Here is a 24131-nt window from a genome sequence, read left to right as displayed (position 1 = left end):
CACACACCATCAAATGACAACACTGACTGTTTACCCTGTCCCACACACCATCAAATGACAACACTGACTGTTTACCCTCCCCCTGTCCCACACACCATCAAATGACAACACTGACTGTTTACCCTGTCCCACACACCATCAAATGACAACACTGACTGTTTACCCTCCCCCCTGCCCCACACACCATCAAATGACAACACTGACTGTTTACCCTCCCCCTGTCCCACACACCATCAAATGACAACACTGACTGTTTACCCCCCCCCCTGTCCCACACACCATCAAATGACAACACTGACTGTTTACCCTGTCCCACACACCATCAAATGACAACACTGACTGTTTACCCTCCCCCTGCCCCACACACCATCAAATGACAACACTGACTGTTTACCCCCCCCCCCCCTGCCCCACACACCATCAAATGACAACACTGACTGTTTACCCTGTCCCACACACCATCAAATGACAACACTGACTGTTTACCCTCCCCCTGTCCCACACACCATCAAATGACAACACTGACTGTTTACCCTGTCCCACACACCATCAAATGACAACACTGACTGTTTACCCTGTCCCACACACCATCAAATGACAACACTGACTGTTTACCCTGTCCCACACACCATCAAATGACTAACGACCACCCCTCCCCCTGTCCCACACACCATCAAATGACAATCGACCACCCCTCCTCGTGTTGTATAACGTGTTATGATTGCTAGAAGCTACGTGTAAACCTTCTCGTGTAGTGTTACTTCAATATAGCATTGTTATACCAACCCTACCATATATAACACACCAAAAGAAAATAGTATGTATATATATATATATATATATATATATATATATGCCTATATATATATATAGGCCTATATATATATATATAGGCCTATATATATATATATATATATATATATATATATATATATATATATATATAGGCCTATATATATATATATATAGGCCTATATATATATATATATATATGCCTAATTATGTAAATGTATAATTTTATTCAATGTTCTGTGGGGATACACAAGTTAACTAGGTATAGTTGTCAGCATTCAAGCAGTACATCACACTCCACATCTAACATCAACCAAATAAAGGCGTGGCTAAAAAAAAAACCCCGCAAATCTGAGTAATCTCTGCTGGTTTGTTTACGTCAACCACTAGCAGACGACACACTTACCCGCCCTGTGTTAACGGAGAACTGCGCATGTCATTGATTTCTACACGCCATAATCCGAATAATCATTTTAATTGAAGACTTTTAATTAAAACCTTTTTTGATGTGTTTTATTGGATACGTTTGCCCTTTGAACCCAACGAATCCGCTAAAACCATTTAGATTGAAGAACTTGACTGCTTTGAGTGTAAGAGCTTATTATAACCTAAAAGAACCACAGAAACGACTGACCTTATAACCTACAACAACCACACAAACGACTGACCTTATAACCTACAAGAACCACACAAACGACTGACCTTATAACCTACAAGAACCACACAAACGACTAACCTTATAACCTACAAGAACCACACAAACGACTGACCTTATAACCTACAACAACCACACAAACGACTGACCTTATAACCTACAAGAACCACACAAACGACTGACCTTATAACCTACAAGAACCACACAAACGACTAACCTTATAACCTACAAGAACCACACAAACGACTGACCTTATAACCTACAACAACCACACAAACGACTGACCTTATAACCTAAAAGAACCACAGAAACGACTGACCTTATAACCTACAAGAACCACACAAACGACTGACCTTATAACCTACAACTGACCTTACTGTAGGCAAATATTAAGACAACCCCGGGCGTGAGGAAGCAGACGATGAAAGCCACCAGCACGTAGGTCAGTGTGTGCGTGTGGTCAGTGTGCCACTGTATGGCGCAGACGATCTCCCAGTAGTCGTACTTAACCCAGTGGGCCAGCATGGGAGCCGCGCCGAAGCTGAGGCCCTGGAGCCAGGCGAATGTGATGAGCCCGTAGATCCGGGCCTGGGTGACCCTCCTGTGGTAGTGTAGGGCGTGGACCACCGCCATGTACCTGTCCAGCGAGATGAAGCACAAGGTCGTCATGGAGACGATGATCAGGGTGTAGTTGGCGGCGCAGACGACATCACACCAGACCTGGCCCAGCTGCCACTGGTCAGCGGCCAGCGCGTGCAGTGAGCTGGACATGACAACGAGGGCGCTGGCCATGTCAGTGATGCTGAGGTTGACGATGAAGATGTTGGCCCTCTCCTCGCGCAGACGGTGGTGCAGCCTCACGCCGGCGATCACCACCAGGTTCCCAACGAAGGACAGCACCAAGATGGTGACCAGAACTGCTGACCACACCACAATTTCTGCCGTCGATCTGACCTCATCCACCCCGAGATTGACTGACCCGTTGTTGTCGCTGGACATGAAAACTGTGTTGTTGTCGCACTGAACTGGGCTCCAACACGCTGCTGGTGGTGCTGTAGGTTAGGTCCTGAGCAGATGTCTGCAACAAAAACGTTAACAACATTTGAAACAACTTGTTTGGCTACTTTAGGCACTAAGAAAACGCGATAGAAAAAAGTGAAAAAACTTACTGGATACAAATATATACGAACCTGATTGTAAATTGTAATCACTGTACGAAGTCGTATTAAGTCTGTCAAGCAACACATATGAATGAAATACTTTTCAACCATTTAACGTAACGCAAGCTCTTGCGTGGGCACTAACTAAAAAATATCACAGAAACTACATTCGGCTTGTGTAGGCCCACACACTAGGCCCACACACTTGTGTAGGCCCACACACTTGTGAAATCCTAAAGATGTTGCAATATTTCAGCTAATATTATAAAGACATATCCTTGTCTTTTCAAGACTTGTATAACTGCCCATGGTACCGTTAGGATTAGGATCGTCTGCTGTGGTATGACACGGTATGAAGCGCTTAGTGTTGAAATGCGAGACAGTGTCCAGAGAGCATTACGTAATGAGGGTTGGCTTCTCAGAATTTCGACACAGCCACATTCTAGTTACACTCCGTAAATGTCGCTCTCGTGTGAAGGAACTAAAATTTACTTTAGAAATGAAATACAACAAAAGACAAAAACCAGTTGAATGATGTGACCCGCACTGAAGTGTCAAACACTTAAAGATTTTAAAATAACGAAATCAACATTGTTTTAAAAACATACGAGATTTTTTTAGGGACATGCGATGCTCGGGACTAATGTATCAACTAATGAACAACTTTAATTACCCCCGACCTCTTACACAGCATACTGTGGGCATAGACGTGAAAACTATTTTAACCGAAAACTAGCGACAGTTATACTCCTGGCACTGCTATACCACAGTAGCTGCCATACAGCTAAGTCAGCCATAGTCACAGCCATATAAGTTGCCGTCACAGTCATATACGTCAGCCATAGTCACAGCCATATAAGTTGCCGTCACAGTCATATACGTCAGCCATAGTCACAGCCATATAAGTTGCCGTCACAGTCATATACGTCAGCCATAGTCACAGCCATATAAGTTGCCGTCACAGTCATATACGTCAGCCATAGTCACAGCCATATAAGTTGCCGTCACAGTCATATACGTCAGCCATAGTCACAGCCATATAAGTTGCCGTCACAGTCATATACGTCAGCCATAGTCACAGCCATATAAGTTGCCGTCACAGCCATAACCGTCACAGCCATACAACAGTCACAGCCACTGTATAGTATATATTTTGTTTATAACTTACTTGGCCGACTAGACAAACACTCCTGTGGACGTGCATGTAGACTAGTTGAATATCCTTTCTTGTGCATATCTCCTGAACTTTCAAACAATCACCAGATTTATTCCTCTCTACTGCGCCTTTATCCTACTCTTAATTTTATAGAGCTGTCGCGCTTATTTAAAAAAAAATTGGTATTTGGTTTGACATAATACAGTTACATCCAATAATCCTTTCCATATTTTAAAACTAAATCTCCGAAATAAAAAAAAATCATTAAAAAAAAATTCTTCTCTGAAACCATCGAAATGAGAAGGGAGGCCACTCGCAGGGTGACTGCTATCTGCGTGCAATCTTCATGCTGGTTACCTCCCCTCGTTGCAAATAAAATGAAGGCGGTGTTAGCCATGTAGTGAAACCATATATTGACCAATCAAAGACAGCCCTTGCCCATGAATGAACACTTGGTTTTTTCCTGAGTGTAATACGATCAAATTATGGTGTGAGTAGTCAGCTTCTTGATGCACGTGCATTCACACGGCTTTGGTCGATATCTCCCCTAATACAGCTCCAGTGAGTCCAGTCTTATCTAATGAAGCTTTGTTCAAATCTTAAGAACGGCTCCAGACTTGTTGGGTCAGTAGGAGCAGTAGAGGTGATCCCCCTCCCCCTCCCCCAATTTGAAGAGATATTTTGTAAAAAAAATATGTAAAATTGGGAGGGGGAGCGGAAAGCATTGAGGGTGGGGGGGGGGGGGGGGGTGGAGGGGAAAGGAGTGGGGGTGGGGGGCTTGATACAGCCAGCCATAAGTCCAGCAAACATTCTATCTACACTACAACCCACACTACAACCCACACCCAGTAAATTATATATATATATATATATATATATATATATATATATATATATATATATATATATATATATATATATAAATGCTATATATATATATAAATGATATATATATATATATATATATATATATATATATATATATATATATATATATATATATAAATGATATATATATATATATATATATATATATATATATATATATATATATATATATATATATATATATATATAAATGCTATATATATATATAAATGATATATATATATATATATATATATATATATATATATATATATATATATATATATATATATATATATATATATATATATATATATATATATATATATATATATATATATATATATATATATATATATATATATATATATAAATGCTATATATATATATATATAAATGCTATATATATATATATATATATATATATATAAATTTATTTATTTATTTATTTATATTTATATATTTTGGTGGAGGGGGGTGACTCTATGAGTGCCGCACCGGGTGACACCCGATCTAGCGACGCCACTTCCCTTTCATTAGCCAGTTTACATAAGAAACAGTGGATTGGTGAAATATTTTGGCTGACCCTCTAAGATCTTCCAATCCTTTGAGTACACCATCTGACGCTGCCCACCCTCCGATGACCTCTGGGTACCATCTGACGTCACCCTCCCTGATGACCTCTGGGTACAACACCTGACGCTGTCCCCCCCACCCCCTGATGACCTCTGGGTACACCACCTGACGCTGCCCCCCCCCCCCCCCACCCCCCACCCCCTGATGACCTCTGGGTACAACACCTGACGCTGCCCACGGCCTAATCAATGAGGGCTGGCACAACAATTTATCATTTCAATGGGCTGTGTGGGGTTATTGATTTCTCCTTTAACTCGCTGAGGGTCATCAGATAGATTTGATATTTGATCTTATGGCATCAGGCCATGTCGTGTTTGGTGACGTCATCAGGCCATGTCGTGTTTGGTGACGTCATCAGGCCATGTCGTGTTTGGTGACGTCATCAGGCGACACGGATACTCATTGTGAAAGTCGGCACCACCAGTGTGTGTGTGTGTATTTGTGTGTGTGTGTTTGTGTTTACACCACCATGTAGTGCCTGTTGGTAGTACAGTGCTTTTGATCCCACACCACTTATCTTCTACCCGCTAGGTTCTGATCCCACACCACTTATCTTCTACCCGCTAGGTTCTGATCCCACACCACTTATCTTCTACCCGCTAGGTTCTGATCCCACACCACTTATCTTCTACCCGCTAGGTTCTGATCCCACACCACTTATCTTCTACCCGCTAGGTTCTGATCCCACACCACTTATCTTCTACCCGCTAGGTTCTGATCCCACACCACTTATCTTCTACCCGCTAGGTTCTGATCCCACACCACTTATCTTCTACCCGCTAGGTTCTGATCCCACACCACTTATCTTCTACCCGCTAGGTTCTGATCCCACACCACTTATCTTCTACCCGCTAGGTTCTGATCCCACACCACTTATCTTCTACCCGCTAGGTTCTGATCCCACACCACTTATCTTCTACCCGTTAGGTTCTGATCCTCCTCCAACGCACCAACAACGACTGGTGGCAAGTGAGAAGAGCGGACGCCTCGGAAGGATTTGTCCCGGTCAACTATGTGAAGGAAGTGGAGCCCAAGGTGGTCCAGAAGGTGGTCAAGCAACCCGTCATGGTCCCGGAAAAAGTCATGGTCAAGAAAACAATTATGAAAAAAGAAGTGGTCAAGAAAAAGAAGAAGAAATCAGCTAAACTGCGCCGCGCCCCCTCAGGTAGGTCATGTTGTAGTCGTTGTGTGTTTCTATTGTACAAGTCATGTACATTTTGTTGACATTTTCCATACATGACACCATTTGTTTCCATACATGACACCTTTTGTTTTCAGTGCGCTCTAAAGGAAACCTCCACTTCGACAAAGACAATGTTGAGACCAGGCAGAGAGGGTTATCTAACCAGTACACTAAACTCAGCAAGCTTTCTCAGGTAACTTGACACTTTCTCAGGTAACTTGAAGACACTTTCTCAGGTAACTTGTAGACACTGTCTCAGGTAACTCTCACTTCAAGACACTTTCTCAGGTAACTCTCACTTCAAGACACTTTCTCAGGTAACTCTCACTTCAAGACACTTTCTCAGGTAACTCTCACTTCAAGACACTTTCTCAGGTAACTCTCAAATAAGACACTTTCTCAGGTAACTCTCACTTCAAGACACTTTCTCAGGTAACTCTCACTTCAAGACACTTTCTCAGGTAACTCTCACTTCAAGACACTTTCTCAGGTAACTCTCAAATAAGACACTTTTTCAGGTAACTCTCACTTCAAGACACTTTCTCAGGTAACTCTCAAATAAGACACTTTCTCAGGTAACTCTCACTTCAAGACACTTTCTCAGGTAACTCTCAAATAAGACACTTTCTCAGGTAACTCTCACTTCAAGACACTTTCTCAGGTAACTCTCACTTCAAGACACTTTCTCAGGTAACTCTCACTTCAAGACACTTTCTCAGGTAACTCTCAAATAAGACACTTTCTCAGGTAACTCTCACTTCAAGACACTTTCTCAGGTAACTCTCACTTCAAGACACTTTCTCAGGTAACTCTCACTTCAAGACACTTTCTCAGGTAACTCTCACTTCAAGACACTTTCTCAGGTAACTCTCACTTCAAGACACTTTCTCAGGTAACTCTCAAATAAGACACTTTCTCAGGTAACTCTCACTTCAAGACACTTTCTCAGGTAACTCTCACTTCAAGACACTTTCTCAGGTAACTCTCACTTCAAGACACTTTCTCAGGTAACTCTCACTTCAAGACACTTTCTCAGGTAACTCTCAAATAAGACACTTTCTCAGGTAACTCTCACTTCAAGACACTTTCTCAGGTAACTCTCAAATAAGACACTTTCTCAGGTAACTCTCACTTCAAGACACTTTCTCAGGTAACTCTCACTTCAAGACACTTTCTCAGGTAACTCTCACTTCAAGACACTTTCTCAGGTAACTCTCAAATAAGACACTTTCTCAGGTAACTCTCACTTCAAGACACTTTCTCAGGTAACTCTCACTTCAAGACACTTTCTCAGGTAACTCTCACTTCAAGACACTTTCTCAGGTAACTCTCACTTCAAGACACTTTCTCAGGTAACTCACTTCAAGACACTTTCTCAGGTAACTCTCAAATAAGACACTTTCTCAGGTAACTCACTTCAATACACTTTCTCAGGTAACTCTCAAATAAGACACTTTCTCAGGTAACTCTCACTTCAAGACACTTTCTCAGGTAACTCTCAAATAAGACACTTTCTCACTTTCTCAGGTAACTCTCACTTCAAGACACTTTCTCAGGTAACTCTCACTTCAAGACACTTTCTCAGGTAACTCTCAAATAAGACACTTTCTCAGGTAACTCTCAAATAAGACACTTTTTCAGGTAACTCTCACTTCAAGACACTTTCTCAGGTAACTCTCAAATAAGACACTTTCTCAGGTAACTCTCAAATAAGACACTTTCTCAGGTAACTCTCACTTCAAGACACTTTCTCAGGTAACTCTCACTTCAAGACACTTTCTCAGGTAACTCTCACTTCAAGACACTTTCTCAGGTAACTCTCACTTCAAGACACTTTCTCAGGTAACTCTCAAATAAGACACTTTCTATTTTGAATAAAAAATATATAAAAAACTAAACCTTTTTTTTACAGGCAAGGAAAGTGAGTCTGGATGATGCAGTAAAGCTTTTCCATTTCTTCAGTGAATGTAACGAGTTCGAGTCTTGGATGAAAGACAAGGTGGCGTGTCATGTTGGATGTTTTGTGTTCATGTTGGATGTTTTGTGTCATGTTGGATGTTTTATGTCATGTTGGATGTTTTGTCATGTTGGATGTTTTGTGTCATGTTGTATGTTTTCTGTCATGTTGGATGTTTTGTCATGTTGGATGTTTTGTCATGTTGGATGTTTTGTCATGTTGGATGTTTTGTCATGTTGGATGTTTTGTCATGTTGGATATTTTGTCATGTTGGATGTCATGTTTGTTAGATGTCATGGCTAAAGATGACAACTTATACACACTGATAAGATAAGAATATCTGGGATGCAACACACCCAATGATAAAATCTCCTCCTCAGGAAGTTCTACTCAACAGTAAAGAAAGTCTGGCTGAAGACATGGAAGCTGTGAAGAAAAAATTAGAGGTAACAAAATCATTAGTTTAAATATGTGAAGTGACATTTAGCACACAAATCTGAGGTAACAAAAACATTAGTTTAAATATGTGACATAAACATTTAGTACACAAATCTGAGGTAACAAAAACATTAGTTTAAATATGTGACATAAACATTTAGCACACAAATCTGAGGTAACAAAAACATTAGTTTAAATATGTGACATAAACATTTAGCACACAAATCTGAGGTAACAAAAACATTAGTTTAAATATGTGACATAAACATTTAGCACACAAATCTGAGGTAACAAAAACATTAGTTTAAATATGTGACATTAACATTTAGCACACAAATCTGAGGTAACAAAGACATTAGTTTAAGTATGTGACATAAACATTTAGCACACAAATCTGAGGTAACAAACACATTAGTTTAAATATGTGACATTAACATTTAGCACACAAATCTGAGGTAACAAAGACATTAGTTTAAGTATGTGGCATAAACATTTAGCACACAAATCTGAGGTAACAAACACATTAGTTTAAATATGTGAAGTGACATAAACATTTAGCACACAAATCTGAGTTAGCATCACTTAAACATTTGGTAAACATTAGTTTATTTAATCTGACAATGTATGCATCACAAAAACTGTAACAGATCTCTGACAAATATCTGCACAATAATTTCACCAAACACAGTTATTTCCCTGTTTAAAAAAAATGTCTCCAGCTGATAATCTGACAACATTCTCCCATGTCAACCATCTCCCATGTCAACCATCTCACCTGTCAACCATCTCACCGGTCAACCCTCTCACCTGTCAACCATCTCACCTGTCAACCATCTCACCTGTCAACCATCTCACCTGTCAACCATCTCACCTGTCAACCATCTCACCTGTCAACCATCTCACCTGTCAACCATCTCACCTGTCAACCATCTCACCTGTCAACCATCTCACCTGTCAACCATCTCACCTGTCAACCATCCCCACTGACAACCATCTCACCTGTCAACCATCTCACCTGTCAACCATCTCACCTGTCAACCATCTCACCTGTCAACCATCCCCACTGACAACCATCTCACCTGTCAACCATCTCACCTGTCAACCATCTCACCTGTCAACCATCTCACCTGTCAACCATCTCACCTGCCAACCATCTCACCTGTCAGCCATCTCACCTGTCAACCATCCTCACTGACAACCATCTCACCTGTCAACCATCTCACCTGTCAACCATCTCACCTGTCAACCATCCCCACTGACAACCATCTCACCTGTCAACCATCTCACCTGTCAACCATCTCACCGGTCAACCCTCTCACCTGTCAACCATCTCACCTGTCAACCATCTCACCTGTCAACCATCTCACCTGTCAACCATCCCCACTGACAACCATCTCACCTGTCAACCATCTCACCTGTCAACCATCTCACCTGTCAACCATCTCACCTGTCAACCATCTCACCTGTCAACCATCTCACCTGACAACCATCTCACCTGTCAACCATCTCACCTGTCAACCATCTCACCTGTCAACCATCTCCCATGTCAACCCTCTCACCTGTCAACCCTCTCACCTGTCAACCATCTCCCATGTCAACCATCTCACCTGTCCACCATCTCCCATGTCAACCATCTCCCATGTCAACCCTCTCACCTGTCAACCCTCTCACCTGTCAACCATCTCACCTGTCAACCATCTCACCGGTCAACCCTCTCACCTGTCAACCATCTCACCTGTCAACCATCTCACCTGTCAACCATCTCACCTGTCAACCATCTCACCTGTCAACCATCTCACCTGTCAACCATCCCCACTGACAACCATCTCACCTGTCAACCATCTCACCTGTCAACCATCTCACCTGTCAACCATCTCACCTGTCAACCATCTCACCGGTCAACCCTCTCACCTGTCAACCCTCTCACCTGTCAACCATCTCACCTGTCAACCATCTCACCGGTCAACCCTCTCACCTGTCAACCATCTCACCTGTCAACCATCTCACCTGTCAACCATCTCACCTGTCAACCATCTCACCTGTCAACCATCTCACCTGTCAACCATCTCACCTGTCTACCATCTCACCTGTCAACCATCCCCACTGTCAACCATCTCACCTGTCTTCCAAAGAACCTGCTGACCAGTCTGGCCGCCAACAAAGGTCGGCTGGACGGCATCAACCAGCTGGCAGAGACCATCATACAGTCTGGCAGCTCTCAAAAGACAAAAGTTAAACAGAGACAACAAGAAATCAATGACAGGTCAGTCTGGTCAACTTCAGCAGTCTAAAACCTTACAACGATTAGGGCATGGAAATTATACTTTCTACTGATGTACATTGGGAACAAAAATTACAGTTGACATATTGTATTGATTATGTTAGTGAATTTTGTATTTGACTTGAAAAAAACAATACTTTCAGATGGGCCAAACTGAACAAGCTGAAAATTGAGAAAGAAAAAAATCTGAAGGGAGCATCCAGGTAAATATTTGTCACCACAGGCAGCCTTTACCCTCAGTCCACCTGTAACTGACCACACAACTTTCAATAGGAGACATAATGTAGGCTACCTTTAGGTGACCACAGTCTTCATATAGCTGAACACAATGGTTCTTGCTACTGACTACAATCTAACTTGTAACTTACCACCAATATAGTTGTAACTGACCACCTCTAACAACCAACTGACCACTTATAACAATTAACTGACCACCAATGTAGTTGTAACTGACAGCAAGTCTACCTGTACTTGACCCCACCAACTGACCTCATTAACTGACCACCTCTAACAATTACCTGACCACCACTAACAATGACCTCTACCAATGACCTCCAGCATTGAGATGTTCAAGTCCATCTGTGATGAGTTGGCTGAGTGGATCAAAGAGAAGAAAAATGCCCTGGCTAACGATGGACTGGCCTCTGACCTCAAGGGGATTGAAGCCCTACAGAGGAAACATGCTGTAAGTCAGTTCAAAACTAGTGACATGCAAAACATACTGTAAGTCAGTTAAAAATTGTTGACTTCCAAAACTTAAGTCAATTTAAAACTAGTGACATGCAAAACATATCACTATCTTTAAAAACTAATCATTGTATAAATTTCTTTAGCTATCAGAAAATAATTAATTAATCCAACTTTCAATTTTGTAATTTTCCTTAGCAATAGGATTGAGAATCCATCTAACTTTCTGTATTGTAATTTTCTTCTAGCAATTGGAAAGAGAATTAATCCCAATGGATGAAAAGATGAAGAGAATGGATTTCTTGGCTGATTCGTTAGTATTATTTTGTTACCTCCCATGACATGATGCTTTAAATATTGAACTGAGGAAATTGTTTAATTACTTGATAAAAACACAAATATCTAACTGAAGAAATTGTTTAATTACTTGCTAAAAACACAAATATTTAACTGAGCAAATTGTTTAATTACTTGTTAAAAGCACAAATATTTAACTGATGAAATTGTTTAATTACTTGTTAAAAAAACAAATATTCCAGAGTGAGATCCTCCTACCCAGATGAAGCTGGATATGTTGACCAGAGGCAGAAAAATATTGCTGGAGACTGGAACTCCTTGAAAGTGAGGATTGGTTTCAGAATTTTTTTATTTGTAATAATTCATGAAATTAACAGTTTGTTGGGGTTTTTGACAGAGTAGTCAAATAAAAATATAGCATAAAATATAGTTAGCTTCTTTTAATCTTTGTAATTCATAAAAATGTTCAAACATCCTCCATGTTTTAACCATGATGTGTTATGTCCCCTAGGACATGAAGAATGTTTTAACCATTATGTGTTATGTCCCCTAGGACATAATGTTTTAACCATGATGTGTTATGTCCCCTAGGACATAATGTTTTAACCATGATGTGTTATGTCCCCTAGGACATAATGTTTTAACCATGATGTGTTATGTCCCCTAGGACATAATGTTTTAACCATGATGTGTTATGTCCCCTAGGACCTGTCCAAGTCGCGCAAAGAAAATCTGGACAGTGCCAACAGTCAACAGAGATTCAACGATGATGCTAAAGATTTGGTTTGTACTTTTACCTCCAACAAGCAGAACATCTTACACCTCCAATTTGAATTAAATTTTGCATATTCTTCTTGTGAATTAAAACACTCCATAAAAACACTGCATATAAGTAAATGTTGGCTATTTACACAATATACAAATAAATATTGTATATAAATAGATTCTGAATTATTAAGAAATGCTGCATATAAATATATGCTGCATAAAAATAAAAGTTGTATATAAAAATGTTGAATCTAGATATATGTTGTACATAAGAAAATGTAATAACTTTGCTCAGCTGTCTTGGGCCAGCGGTGTGAAGAGAACTTTGGCCAGTGCAGAAAAACCCCACGACATCAAGAGTGCTGAGGAGATGCTGAAGGCCCATGATGAGGTGCTGGATGACATCAAGTCTCACAAGGCCAAGTATGTTCTCATTGTGTTGTCTGTGTACACACTGGTCAGCAGATAACATTCTCATTGTGTTGTCTGTGTACACACTGGTCAGCAGATAACATTCTCATAGTGTTGGATGTGTACACACTGGTCAGCAGATAACATTCTCATTGTGTCATCTGTTGGATGTGTACACACTGGTCAGCAGATAACATTCTCATTGTGTTGGATGTGTACACACTGGTCAGCAGATAACATTGTAACACACACCTTTCTATGGAATTTGCTGGAATATTTTCTTTCAATCCCCAGACTGAAGTCAACCATAGACCTAGGTAAAGACATCATCTCTAAGAACAGAAACGCCCAGGATGTGAAGGACAAGGTCAAGAAGCTGGAGGAGGAGGAGAGGGCCATCAACAACCTGTGGGCGGCCAGACAGAAAGATCTCATGGATGCTTACAACCTGCAGGTACAGGGAACTCTCTGTCTTGGTGGATCTCTCTGTCTTGGTGGATCTGTCTGTCTTGGTGGATCTATGTCTTGGTGGATCTCTCTGTCTTGGTGGATCTGTCTGTCTTGGTGGATCTATGTCTTGGTGGATCTCTCTGTCTTGGTGGATCTATGTCTTGGTGGATCTCTCTGTCTTGGTGGATCTCTCTGTCTTGGTGGATCTCTCTGTCTTGGTGGATCTCTGTCTTGGTGGATCTCTGTCTTGGTGGATCTGTCTGTCTTGGTGGATCTATGTCTTGGTGGATCTCTCTGTCTTGGTGGATCTCTCTGTCTTGGTGGATCTCTCTGTCTTGGTGGATCTCTGTCTTGGTGGATCTCTGTCTTGGTGGATCTCTCTGTCTTGGTGGATCTGTCTGTCTTGGTGGATATTGCTGTCTGGGTGGATCTCTCTGTCTTGGTGGATCTCTCTGTCTTGGTGGAGCTCACTGTCTTGGTGGACCTGTCTGGTGGACCTCACTGTCTTGGTGGAGCTCTCTGTCTTGGTGGATCTCTGTCTTGGTGGATCTCTCTGTCTTGGTGGAGCTCACTGTCTTGGTGGACCTGTCTGGTGGACCTCACTGTCTTGGTGGAGCTCTCTGTCTTGGTGGATCTCTCTGTCTTGGTGGACCTGTCTGGTGGACCTCACTGTCTTGGTGGAGCTCTGTCTTGGTGGATCTCTCTGTCTTGGTGGATCTCTCTGTCTTGGTGGACCTGTCTGGTGGACCTCACTGTCTTGGTGGAGCTCTCTGTCTTGGTGGATCTCTCTGTCTTGGTGGAGCTCTCTGTCTTGGTGGATCTCTCTGTCTTGGTGGATCTCTCTGTCTTGGTGGATCTCTCTGTCTTGGTGGATCTGTCTGTCTTGGTGGATCTATGTCTTGGTGGATCTCTCTGTCTTGGTGGATCTATGTCTTGGTGGATCTCTCTGTCTTGGTGGATCTCTCTGTCTTGGTGGATCTCTCTGTCTTGGTGGATCTCTGTCTTGGTGGATCTCTGTCTTGGTGGATCTGTCTGTCTTGGTGGATCTATGTCTTGGTGGATCTCTCTGTCTTGGTGGATCTCTCTGTCTTGGTGGATCTCTCTGTCTTGGTGGATCTCTGTCTTGGTGGATCTCTGTCTTGGTGGATCTCTCTGTCTTGGTGGATCTGTCTGTCTTGGTGGATATTGCTGTCTGGGTGGATCTCTCTGTCTTGGTGGATCTCTCTGTCTTGGTGGAGCTCACTGTCTTGGTGGACCTGTCTGGTGGACCTCACTGTCTTGGTGGAGCTCTCTGTCTTGGTGGATCTCTCTGTCTTGGTGGACCTGTCTGGTGGACCTCACTTTCTTGGTGGAGCTCTCTGTCTTGGTGGATCTCTGTCTTGGTGGATCTCTCTGTCTTGGTGGAGCTCACTGTCTTGGTGGACCTGTCTGGTGGACCTCACTGTCTTGGTGGAGCTCTCTGTCTTGGTGGATCTCTCTGTCTTGGTGGACCTGTCTGGTGGACCTCACTGTCTTGGTGGAGCTCTGTCTTGGTGGATCTCTCTGTCTTGGTGGATCTCTCTGTCTTGGTGGACCTGTCTGGTGGACCTCACTGTCTTGGTGGAGCTCTCTGTCTTGGTGGATCTCTGTCTTGGTGGATCTGTCTGGTGGACCTCACTGTCTTGGTGGAGCTCTGTCTTGGTGGATCTCTCTGTCTTGGTGGATCTCTCTGTCTTGGTGGACCTGTCTGGTGGACCTCACTGTCTTGGTGGATCTCTCTGTCTTGGTGGAGCTCTCTGTCTTGGTGGATCTCTCTGTCTTGGTGGACCTGTCTGGTGGACCTCACTGTCTTGGTGGATCTCTCTGTCTTGGTGGATCTCTGTGTCTTGGTGGATCTCTCTGTGGATCTCTTTGTCTTCTGTTTAAATATTGCTCATATTTTCATTCCCTTGTTGTTCACGTGGTAACACTTGAAAATCTTTTATTTCTCCAAGGTGTTCAACAGAGAAGCTGACCAAATTGATGCCATCACCAGCGGCCATGAAGCATTTTTGGAATATGATGACACTGGGGTAAGTTGCTGGTGGGCTGATGCTGGTCAACCCTTGTCTGACTTAAGCAAGTGTCCAGTGTCCACCTGACGGTGCTGACCATTGAAACTTTCTCCCCAGAGTACAGTGGGTGACGTGGAGGGTTTATTCAGACGTCACGCAGACTTTGAAAAAAAACTAAAAGCTCAAGATGAAAAGGTCAAGGCCTTGAATGAGTTGGCCGACAAACTGGTCAAAGAAGGTCACCCAGACAGTGATAAGTAAATCCAAATTTTATTCCTCCAACTATCAATTAACTGGTCAAAGAAGGTCACCCAGACAGTGATAAGTAAATCCTATTTTATTCCTCCAACTATCAATTAACTGGTCAAAGGTCACCCAGACAGTGATAAGTAAATCCTAATTTATTCCTCCAACTATCAATAAGCAAAACAGTTAAAAAATAAATTATCGATCACTATTAACCTGAAAATTATATGTATTGATAATTTGTGTAGATGTATTGATTTGGAATAGTGTTGGAACTTAATGTTTAACTAAATGTATTAAAATCTGATGTCTGAAGCTTGTATGTGTAATTTATGTACTCAGGCTAATGATGCTTTAAACCTTGCTAGGATTGTATGAAGTTTGTATGTGTAATTTGTGTACTCAGGCTAATGATGCTTTAAACCTTGGTAGGATTGTATGAAGCTTGTATGTGTAATTTGTGTACTCAGGCTAATGATGCTTTAATCCTTGCTAGAATTGACAAGCGTAGGAAGGAAGTTCTGGCAAGACGTCAAAAAGCCAAGGACAAGGCCAAAGAGAGACACGAAACATTGCTGGCCTCACAAGCTTTCCAAAAGTTCAAGCGAGATGCTAACGAGGTTTTAATTAATTTACTTCTCATTATTGTGTTTCAGATTCATTGTAATTAAATCTGTTATCATTAAATTCACAAAATAACAAAAAGCCCAGAAGTAACTGTAAATGTGTGTCATAACACTACAATATAAAACTACAATATAACACTACAATATAACACTACAATATAACACTACAATATAACACTACAATATAAATGTAACCACATACCTCCATGTCCCACAAGGCAATGTTTGGATTTAAAGGAGATAATGATGTGCTAGATGTTTCTTGTCTAGCTGTCAGACTAGATCTAAGATGTTTCTTGTCTAGCTATCAGACTAGATCTTAGATGTTTCTTGTCTAGCTATCAGACTAGATCTTAGATGTTTCTTGTCTAGCTATCAGACTAGATCTTAGATGTTTCTTGTCTAGCTGTCAGACTAGATCTAAGATGTTTCTTGTCTAGCTATCAGACTAGATCTAAGATGTTTCTTGTCTAGCTATCAGACTAGAACTAAGATGTTTCTTGTCTAGCTATCAGACTAGATCTTAGATGTTTCTTGTCTAGCTATCAGACTAGATCTTAGATGTTTCTTGTCTAGCTATCAGACTAGATCTTAGATGTTTCTTGTCTAGCTGTCGGACTAGAACTAAGATGTTTCTTGTCTAGCTATCAGACTAGATCTTAGATGTTTCTTGTCTAGCTATCAGACTAGAACTAAGATGTTTCTTGTCTAGCTATCAGACTAGATCTTAGATGTTTCTTGTCTAGCTATCAGACTAGAACTAAGATGTTTCTTGTCTAGCTATCAGACTAGATCTTAGATGTTTCTTGTCTAGCTATCAGACTAGATCTTAGATGTTTCTTGTCTAGCTATCAGACTAGATCTTAGATGTTTCTTGTCTAGCTATCAGACTAGATCTAAGATGTTTCTTGTCTAGCTATCAGACTAGATCTAAGATGTTTCTTGTCTAGCTATCAGACTAGAACTAAGATGTTTCTTGTCTAGCTGTCAGACTAGATCTAAGATGTTTCTTGTCTAGCTGTCAGACTAGATCTAAGATGTTTCTTGTCTAGCTGTCAGACTAGAACTAAGATGTTTCTTGTCTAGCTATCAGACTAGATCTAAGATGTTTCTTGTCTAGCTATCAGACTAGATCTAAGATGTTTCTTGTCTAGCTATCAGACTAGATCTAAGATGTTTCTTGTCTAGCTATCAGACTAGATCTAAGATGTTTCTTGTCTAGCTATCAGACTAGATCTAAGATGTTTCTTGTCTAGCTATCAGACTAGAACTAAGATGTTTCTTGTCTAGCTATCAGACTAGATCTTAGATGTTTCTTGTCTAGCTATCAGACTGGATCAAAGAGAAGATGAAAACAGCCACAGACGAGTCCTACAGAGATTTGAGCAATCTGATGGCCAAGTTACAGAAACATGCAGCATTTGAAGCGGAACTCAAGGCAAACAATGAGCAACTCAAGGGACTTAACAATGTAAGAGAGTTTAAGTTTGATAGTTTAATCAAAGACCAAGTGTTGAATATAATTGTGCAAATATTGAACTGGCAACCCAAAATTTTGGCTTTGTTTGAAGACTGGCAACTCCCTGATTTCTGAGCGCCACCCCAAGTCTGACGAGGTGAAGAAGGTTCTGGACATCCTCAACAAGCAGTGGAAGGAGCTGAGCGATAAAGCTCAAGATAAAGGGAACAAACTCAGACAGGCCTCTGCCCAGCACACACTTAACAGAGCGCTGGATGATGCCCAGGTATAAACAGTGACCACAGGTCATGTCTGTCCTTATGACGTCTCTCATGTCTCATGATGTCTGTCTCATGATGTCTGTCTCATGATGTCTGTCTCATGTCTGTCTCATGATGTCTGTCTCATTATATATCTCATGTCTGTCTCATGATGTCTGTCTCATGATCTCTGTCTCATGATGTCTGTCTCATGATGTCTGTCTCATGATGTCTGCCTCATAATGTCTGTCTGATGATGTCTGTCTCATGATGTCTGTGCTCATGATGTCTGTCTCATGATGTCTGTCTCATGATGTCTGTCTCATGATGTCTGCCTCCAGGCTAAGTTGGATGAGATGCAGAAGTCTTCCAATAATACTGACCTGGGCTCTGATCTGAGAGGTGTGAAAAAACTTTTGAAGAAACACCAGGTGAGTACATCCTGTGGCCAAAACACAACATTCTCTTATCTAGTGAGTTAATGAAGGCAACACACAACATTCTCTTATCTAGTGATTTAATGAAAGCAACACTAGAAATGCTCTACACTCATTTAGGTCTATTCTCATCTTTAAACCTAGTTTAGAATATAACATTTTGTTTGTTGTCCAGCTGGTTTAGACTATAACATTTTGTTTGTTGTCCAGCTGGTTTAGGCTATAACATTTTGTTTGTTGTCCAGCTGGTTTAGACTATAACATTTTGTTTGTTGTCCAGTTGGTTTAGACTATAACATTTTGTTTGTTGTCCAGCTGGTTTAGGCTATAACATTTTGTTTGATGTCCAGCTGGTTTAGACTATAACATTTTGTTTGTTGTCCAGCTGGTTTAGGCTATAACATTTTGTTTGTTGTCCAGCTGGTTTAGGCTATAACATTTTGTTTGTTGTCCAGTTGGTTTAGACTATAACATTTTGTTTGTTGTCCAGCTGGTTTAGACTATAACATTTTGTTTGTTGTCCAGCTGGTTTAGGCTATAACATTTTGTTTGTTGTCCAGCTGGTTTAGGCTATAACGTTTTGTTTGTTGTCCAGCTGGTTTAGGCTATAACATTTTGTCCAGCTGGTTTAGACTATAACATTGTGTATGTTGTCCAGCTGGTTTAGGCTATAACATTTTGTTTGTTGTCCAGCTGGTTTAGGCTATAACATTTTGTTTGTTGTCCAGCTGGTTTAGGCTATAACATTTTGTTTGTTGTCCAGCTGGTTTAGGCTATAACATTTTGTTTGTTGTCCAGCTGGTTTAGGCTATAACATTTTGTTTGTTGTCCAGCTGATTTAGGCTATAACATTTTGTTTGTTGTCCAGCTGGTTTAGACTATAACACTTTGTTTGTTGTTCAGCTGGATTAGGCTATAACATTTTGTTTGTTGTCCAGCTGGTTTAGGCTATAACATTTTGTTTGTTGTCCAGCTGGTTTAGGCTATAACATTTTGTTTGTTGTCCAGCTGGTTTAGGCTATAACATTTTGTTTGTTGTCCAGCTGGTTTAGACTATAACATTTTGTTTGTTGTCCAGCTGGTTTAGACTATAACATTTTGTTTGTTGTCCAGCTTGTTTAGACTATAACATTTTGTTTGTTGTCCAGCTGGTTTAGGCTATAACATTTTGTTTGTTGTCCAGCTGGTTTAGGCTATAACATTTTGTCCAGCTGGTTTAGACTATAGCATTGTGTTTGTTGTCCAGCTGGTTTAGACTATAACATTTTGTTTGTTGTCCAGCTGGTTTAGGCTATAACATTTTGTCCAGCTGGTTTAGACTATAACATTGTGTTTGTTGTCCAGCTGGTTTAGGCTATAACATTTTGTTTGTTGTCCAGCTGATTTAGGCTATAACATTTTGTTTGTTGTCCAGCTGGTTTAGACTATAACATTTTGTCCAGCTGGTTTAGGCTATAACATTTTGTTTGTTGTCCAGCTGATTTAGGCTATAACATTTTGTTTGTTGTCCAGCTGATTTAGGCTATAACATTTTGTTTGTTGTCCAGCTGGTTTAGACTATAACATTTTGTTTGTTGTCCAGCTGGTTTATGCTAATTGTTATCTTTGTCCCAGAACCTGGAGAATGACCTGGCCAGCTTGTCTGAGACCATCAAGGACATTGTCAGTCAGGGCAAGCAGATGGCAGACTCTGGTCACTTCAACTCAGCCAACATCAAATCTGCCGTCGAGGAGTTCAATCGAAGGTTTGATATGTTTTGTACTTCCAAAGTCTATAGCTGATAGAATGGTTCACAAGCAGAGTAAATAGATGCTCTCTTAGAAGTCCCAAGTTTACACTCCATTAGTAAATTGTAAACTGTTCAGCAGTCTGTGCATTTTGTTTGTTGTAAGAAAGGTTTTGGACTCATGGACCATTCACTTTCAATCATAATTTTGTGTGGCAGTGTAATACAGGAGTTGTGTTACCACGGTTACTGTCTTTTAATTTACAATTTTAAACAATGTCATCTGTAGATTTGAGCGTCTGAAGCCTGCTGTCAATCTACGTAAAAGTAAGCTTGAAGAATCTCTAGAATATCACCAGTTCCTGTTTGATGCTGACCTGGAACTTCAGTGGATCAAAGACCATCTTCCTTCAGCAGCTTCTGTTGAATATGGCAAAAATCTCGTGGATGCGCAAAAACTCCACAAGAAACACCAGGTAGGTCATTCTTTAATCTATTTATTTCTGTTCCCATTTTGCTGTCCTTACTTTGTGATCTTATTTGTTGTCTTCCTGCTGTTCCCATTTTGCTGTTTGATCATGTGCTTGCTGTCCTTACTTTGTGATCTCATTTGTTGTCTTCCTGCTGTTCCCATTTTGCTGTTTGATCATGTGCTTGCTGTCCTTACTTTGTGATCTCATTTGTTGTCTTCCTGCTGTTCCCATTTTGCTGTTTGATCATGTGCTTGCTGTCCTTACTTTGTGATCTTATTTGTTGTCTTCCTGCTGTTCCCATTTTGCTGTTTGATCATGTGCTTGCTGTCCTTACTTTGTGATCTCATTTGTTGTCTTCCTGCTGTTCCCATTTTGCTGTTTGATCATGTGCTTGCTGTCCTTACTTTGTGATCTTATTTGTTGTCTTCCTGCTGTTCCCATTTTGCTGTTTCATCATGTGCTTGCTATCCTTACTTTGTGATCTTATTTGTTGATCTGATTGGCTTCCGCTACATGGATAACTTGTGTATAGAAACATTATGCTCTTTGTTTTTGAAGGATTTAGACAGAGAAATTCTAGGACATCAAGTGGCCATAGACAAAGTGACCACTGAGGGTGACCGCTTGATAGCTGCCCACCACAACAATGCCAAGTCCATTCGGGACAAGAACCAGGAGTTACAGCTCTCTTGGGATGATCTTCTCAAGAAATCCAAAAGCCGAAAGAAAAACTTGGATATTTCCCTGCAGACCCAGAGGGTAATTAAATACTTGGTCACTGCTTGAACAAGTCATTTCCCTTCTCAGACTGTTAAGACATTTTTTTCTGTTTGTCTAGCACTTTCCTAAAATCAAGGTTTTATGTTTGTTTAGTGTTTATCAGAAAAAATACTTGGAAATAAATCTCATATGGTGTGATGGTAGCCTACAGCTCTAATATAAATCTTTTGTTTTGTTTAGTACTTTTCTGAAATAGCAGAAGTTGATGCTTGGATCAATGACAAGATGGCTTTAGTGACCAGTGAGGACTTTGGTAAAGATGAAAGTGCTGCTGACAAACTTCTGGCCAAAAATAATGTAAGCTGCCATCTTGTTTTAACTGGCGATTTGATCAAAGCTAGAATCTCTTGTATGTAGAATGGCTCCATTTCATTTCATTTTTATTTTCCTGCTGTACTTATGAAACCCATGGAATTTAAAGTTTTTTATACAGTTGATTTTTTCTCTCCACACCCCCCCCCCCCCTTTCAGGTTCTTGAAACAGACATCCAGACCTACCAGAACATAGTCAACGGGTTAGCTAAAGAATCAAGCCGGCTCTTTAAGCTGGGCTACTCTGACCCTCAGGCACTGAGGAAAGCTCAGGTAACTGGACAATGGTCAAAACACCTACAGCAACAACTGGACAATGGTTGACACACCTACAGCAACAACTGGACAATGATTGACACACCTACAGCAACAACTGGACTATGGTTGACACACCTACAGCAACAACTGGACAATGGTCAACACACCTACAGCAACAACTGGACAATGGTTGACACACCTACAGCAACTGGACAATGGTTGACACTACAGCAACAACTGGACAATGGTTGACACACCTACAGCAACAACTGGACAATGGTCAACACACCTACAGCAACAACTGGACAATGGTGGACACATCTACAACAACAACTGGACAATGGTGGACACATCTACAGCAACAACTGGACAATGGTCAACACACCTACAGCAACAACTGGACAATGGTGGACACATCTACAGCAACAACTGGACAATGGTCAACACACCTACAGCAACAACTGGACAATGGTTGACACTACAGCAACAACTGGACTATGGTTGACACACCTACAGCAACAACTGGACAATGGTCAACACACCTACAGCAACAACTGGACAATGGTTGACACATGTAACAAAAGTAAACTGTTTAGAAAAGTTATTATCAGATAAAATGTCATTAATTTTTTTCTAGGAACAACTCCAAGACAACTTGAACAAGTTGAAAAGATTGGCAGCTGAAAGGTGCCATTTGCTGGAGAGGTCCAAGCGCCTTCATGCTTACATGAGGGAGGCTGATGAGATAGAGGACTGGATCAATGAACAAATGCAAACTGCCACTTCAGAGGAATATGGCCAGGACTATGAACACCTTGAAGTAAGGATCTAATCAGCTTAAGCTTGGCCAGGCCATTAAGATCAACCTACTTCTTGTATCAACTTCCTTTTGTTGTGTGGGCAGGGGGACTAACTCTGCTGTTTGTTGCCAGATACTGCGCAGCAAGTTTGATGAATTCAAGCGACAGGTGGAGGCTAGAACAGAGAGGTTCCAAAACTGTGAGCGATTGGCCAAGTACCTGATAGATGACCGAGGTCCACACACCAAAGATGTAACAGACAGACAAGAGAGCATTAGGTCAGTCTTCTAGTCTTGTCTAACACTGGCATGAGAGGGAAGAAAGTCAAATGCTTAGTTTGAACAATAAGGTCTACATTTATAGATATAACTTACACTTCCAAAAATATACAATATACATTTTTTAAAATCTAAATGTTTACTATTTTGAAAATTATATTGGAAGAAGAATCTATATTTTATTTAAAACTATATTATATTATAAAATTATATTATTTAAAACTATATTTTATTTAAATTCAAGTAAAAAATGGATTTTTTTCAATTTTTTTAATATGAATATTTGACTTTGAAAATTGTTCTTGCAGAAAAAGATGGAATGATCTTCTTGAGAACATCCACAACAGAGACCTGAAGCTTCTGGGTGCTGGAGAGATCCACAGGTTCAACAGGGATGTGGAGGATGCTCTATCCAGAATACAGGTAAATATCCCTTTTTAAAGGTAAGTAAAACAGGTAGTTTTCCTTTGTTGATCTGCCTCTAACATCCGTATGTTGACATGTGTCTGACATCAGTTTGTTGACATGTGTCTGACATCAGTTGTTGACATGTGTCTGACATCAGTTTGTTGACATGTGTCTGACATCAGTTTGTTGACATGTGTCTGACATCAGTTGTTGACATGTGTCTGGCATCAGTTGTTGACATGTGTCTGACATCAGTTGTTGACATGTGTCTGACATCAGTTGTTGACATGTGTCTG

The 24131-nt window shown here is 40.8% G+C and overlaps 1 protein-coding gene across 7 annotated transcripts in view; it reads left to right on the top strand.

Moving 5' to 3' along the window:
- The window catches only part of LOC131935564 (spectrin alpha chain, non-erythrocytic 1), a 126937-nt gene that overhangs the window by 55190 nt on the left and 47616 nt on the right, over positions 1-24131 (top strand). For all 7 annotated transcript variants that reach the window (XM_059292030.1, XM_059292031.1, XM_059292029.1 and 4 more), the window contains 26 exons: positions 6194-6431; positions 6545-6642; positions 8362-8448; positions 8787-8852; positions 10977-11107; positions 11269-11328; positions 11684-11810; positions 12061-12125; positions 12352-12433; positions 12815-12892; positions 13173-13300; positions 13583-13742; positions 15712-15789; positions 15889-16028; positions 16514-16637; positions 17968-18114; positions 18215-18388; positions 18704-18793; positions 20414-20544; positions 20816-21002; positions 21558-21758; positions 21960-22076; positions 22251-22364; positions 22987-23169; positions 23282-23427; positions 23736-23850. In XM_059292030.1, the coding sequence (XP_059148013.1) occupies positions 6194-6431; positions 6545-6642; positions 8362-8448; positions 8787-8852; positions 10977-11107; positions 11269-11328; positions 11684-11810; positions 12061-12125; positions 12352-12433; positions 12815-12892; positions 13173-13300; positions 13583-13742; positions 15712-15789; positions 15889-16028; positions 16514-16637; positions 17968-18114; positions 18215-18388; positions 18704-18793; positions 20414-20544; positions 20816-21002; positions 21558-21758; positions 21960-22076; positions 22251-22364; positions 22987-23169; positions 23282-23427; positions 23736-23850 (3267 nt within the window). The remainder of the gene's footprint in view (positions 1-6193; positions 6432-6544; positions 6643-8361; positions 8449-8786; positions 8853-10976; positions 11108-11268; positions 11329-11683; positions 11811-12060; positions 12126-12351; positions 12434-12814; positions 12893-13172; positions 13301-13582; positions 13743-15711; positions 15790-15888; positions 16029-16513; positions 16638-17967; positions 18115-18214; positions 18389-18703; positions 18794-20413; positions 20545-20815; positions 21003-21557; positions 21759-21959; positions 22077-22250; positions 22365-22986; positions 23170-23281; positions 23428-23735; positions 23851-24131) is intronic.

The sequence above is a fragment of the Physella acuta genome, unplaced genomic scaffold (genome assembly GCF_028476545.2).
Source record: "Physella acuta isolate Inbredline_101_S28 unplaced genomic scaffold, ASM2847654v3 ptg000148l, whole genome shotgun sequence".
Taxonomy (NCBI): Eukaryota; Metazoa; Mollusca; class Gastropoda; family Physidae; genus Physella; species Physella acuta.
This window is presented reverse-complemented; position numbering and strand designations above follow the sequence as displayed.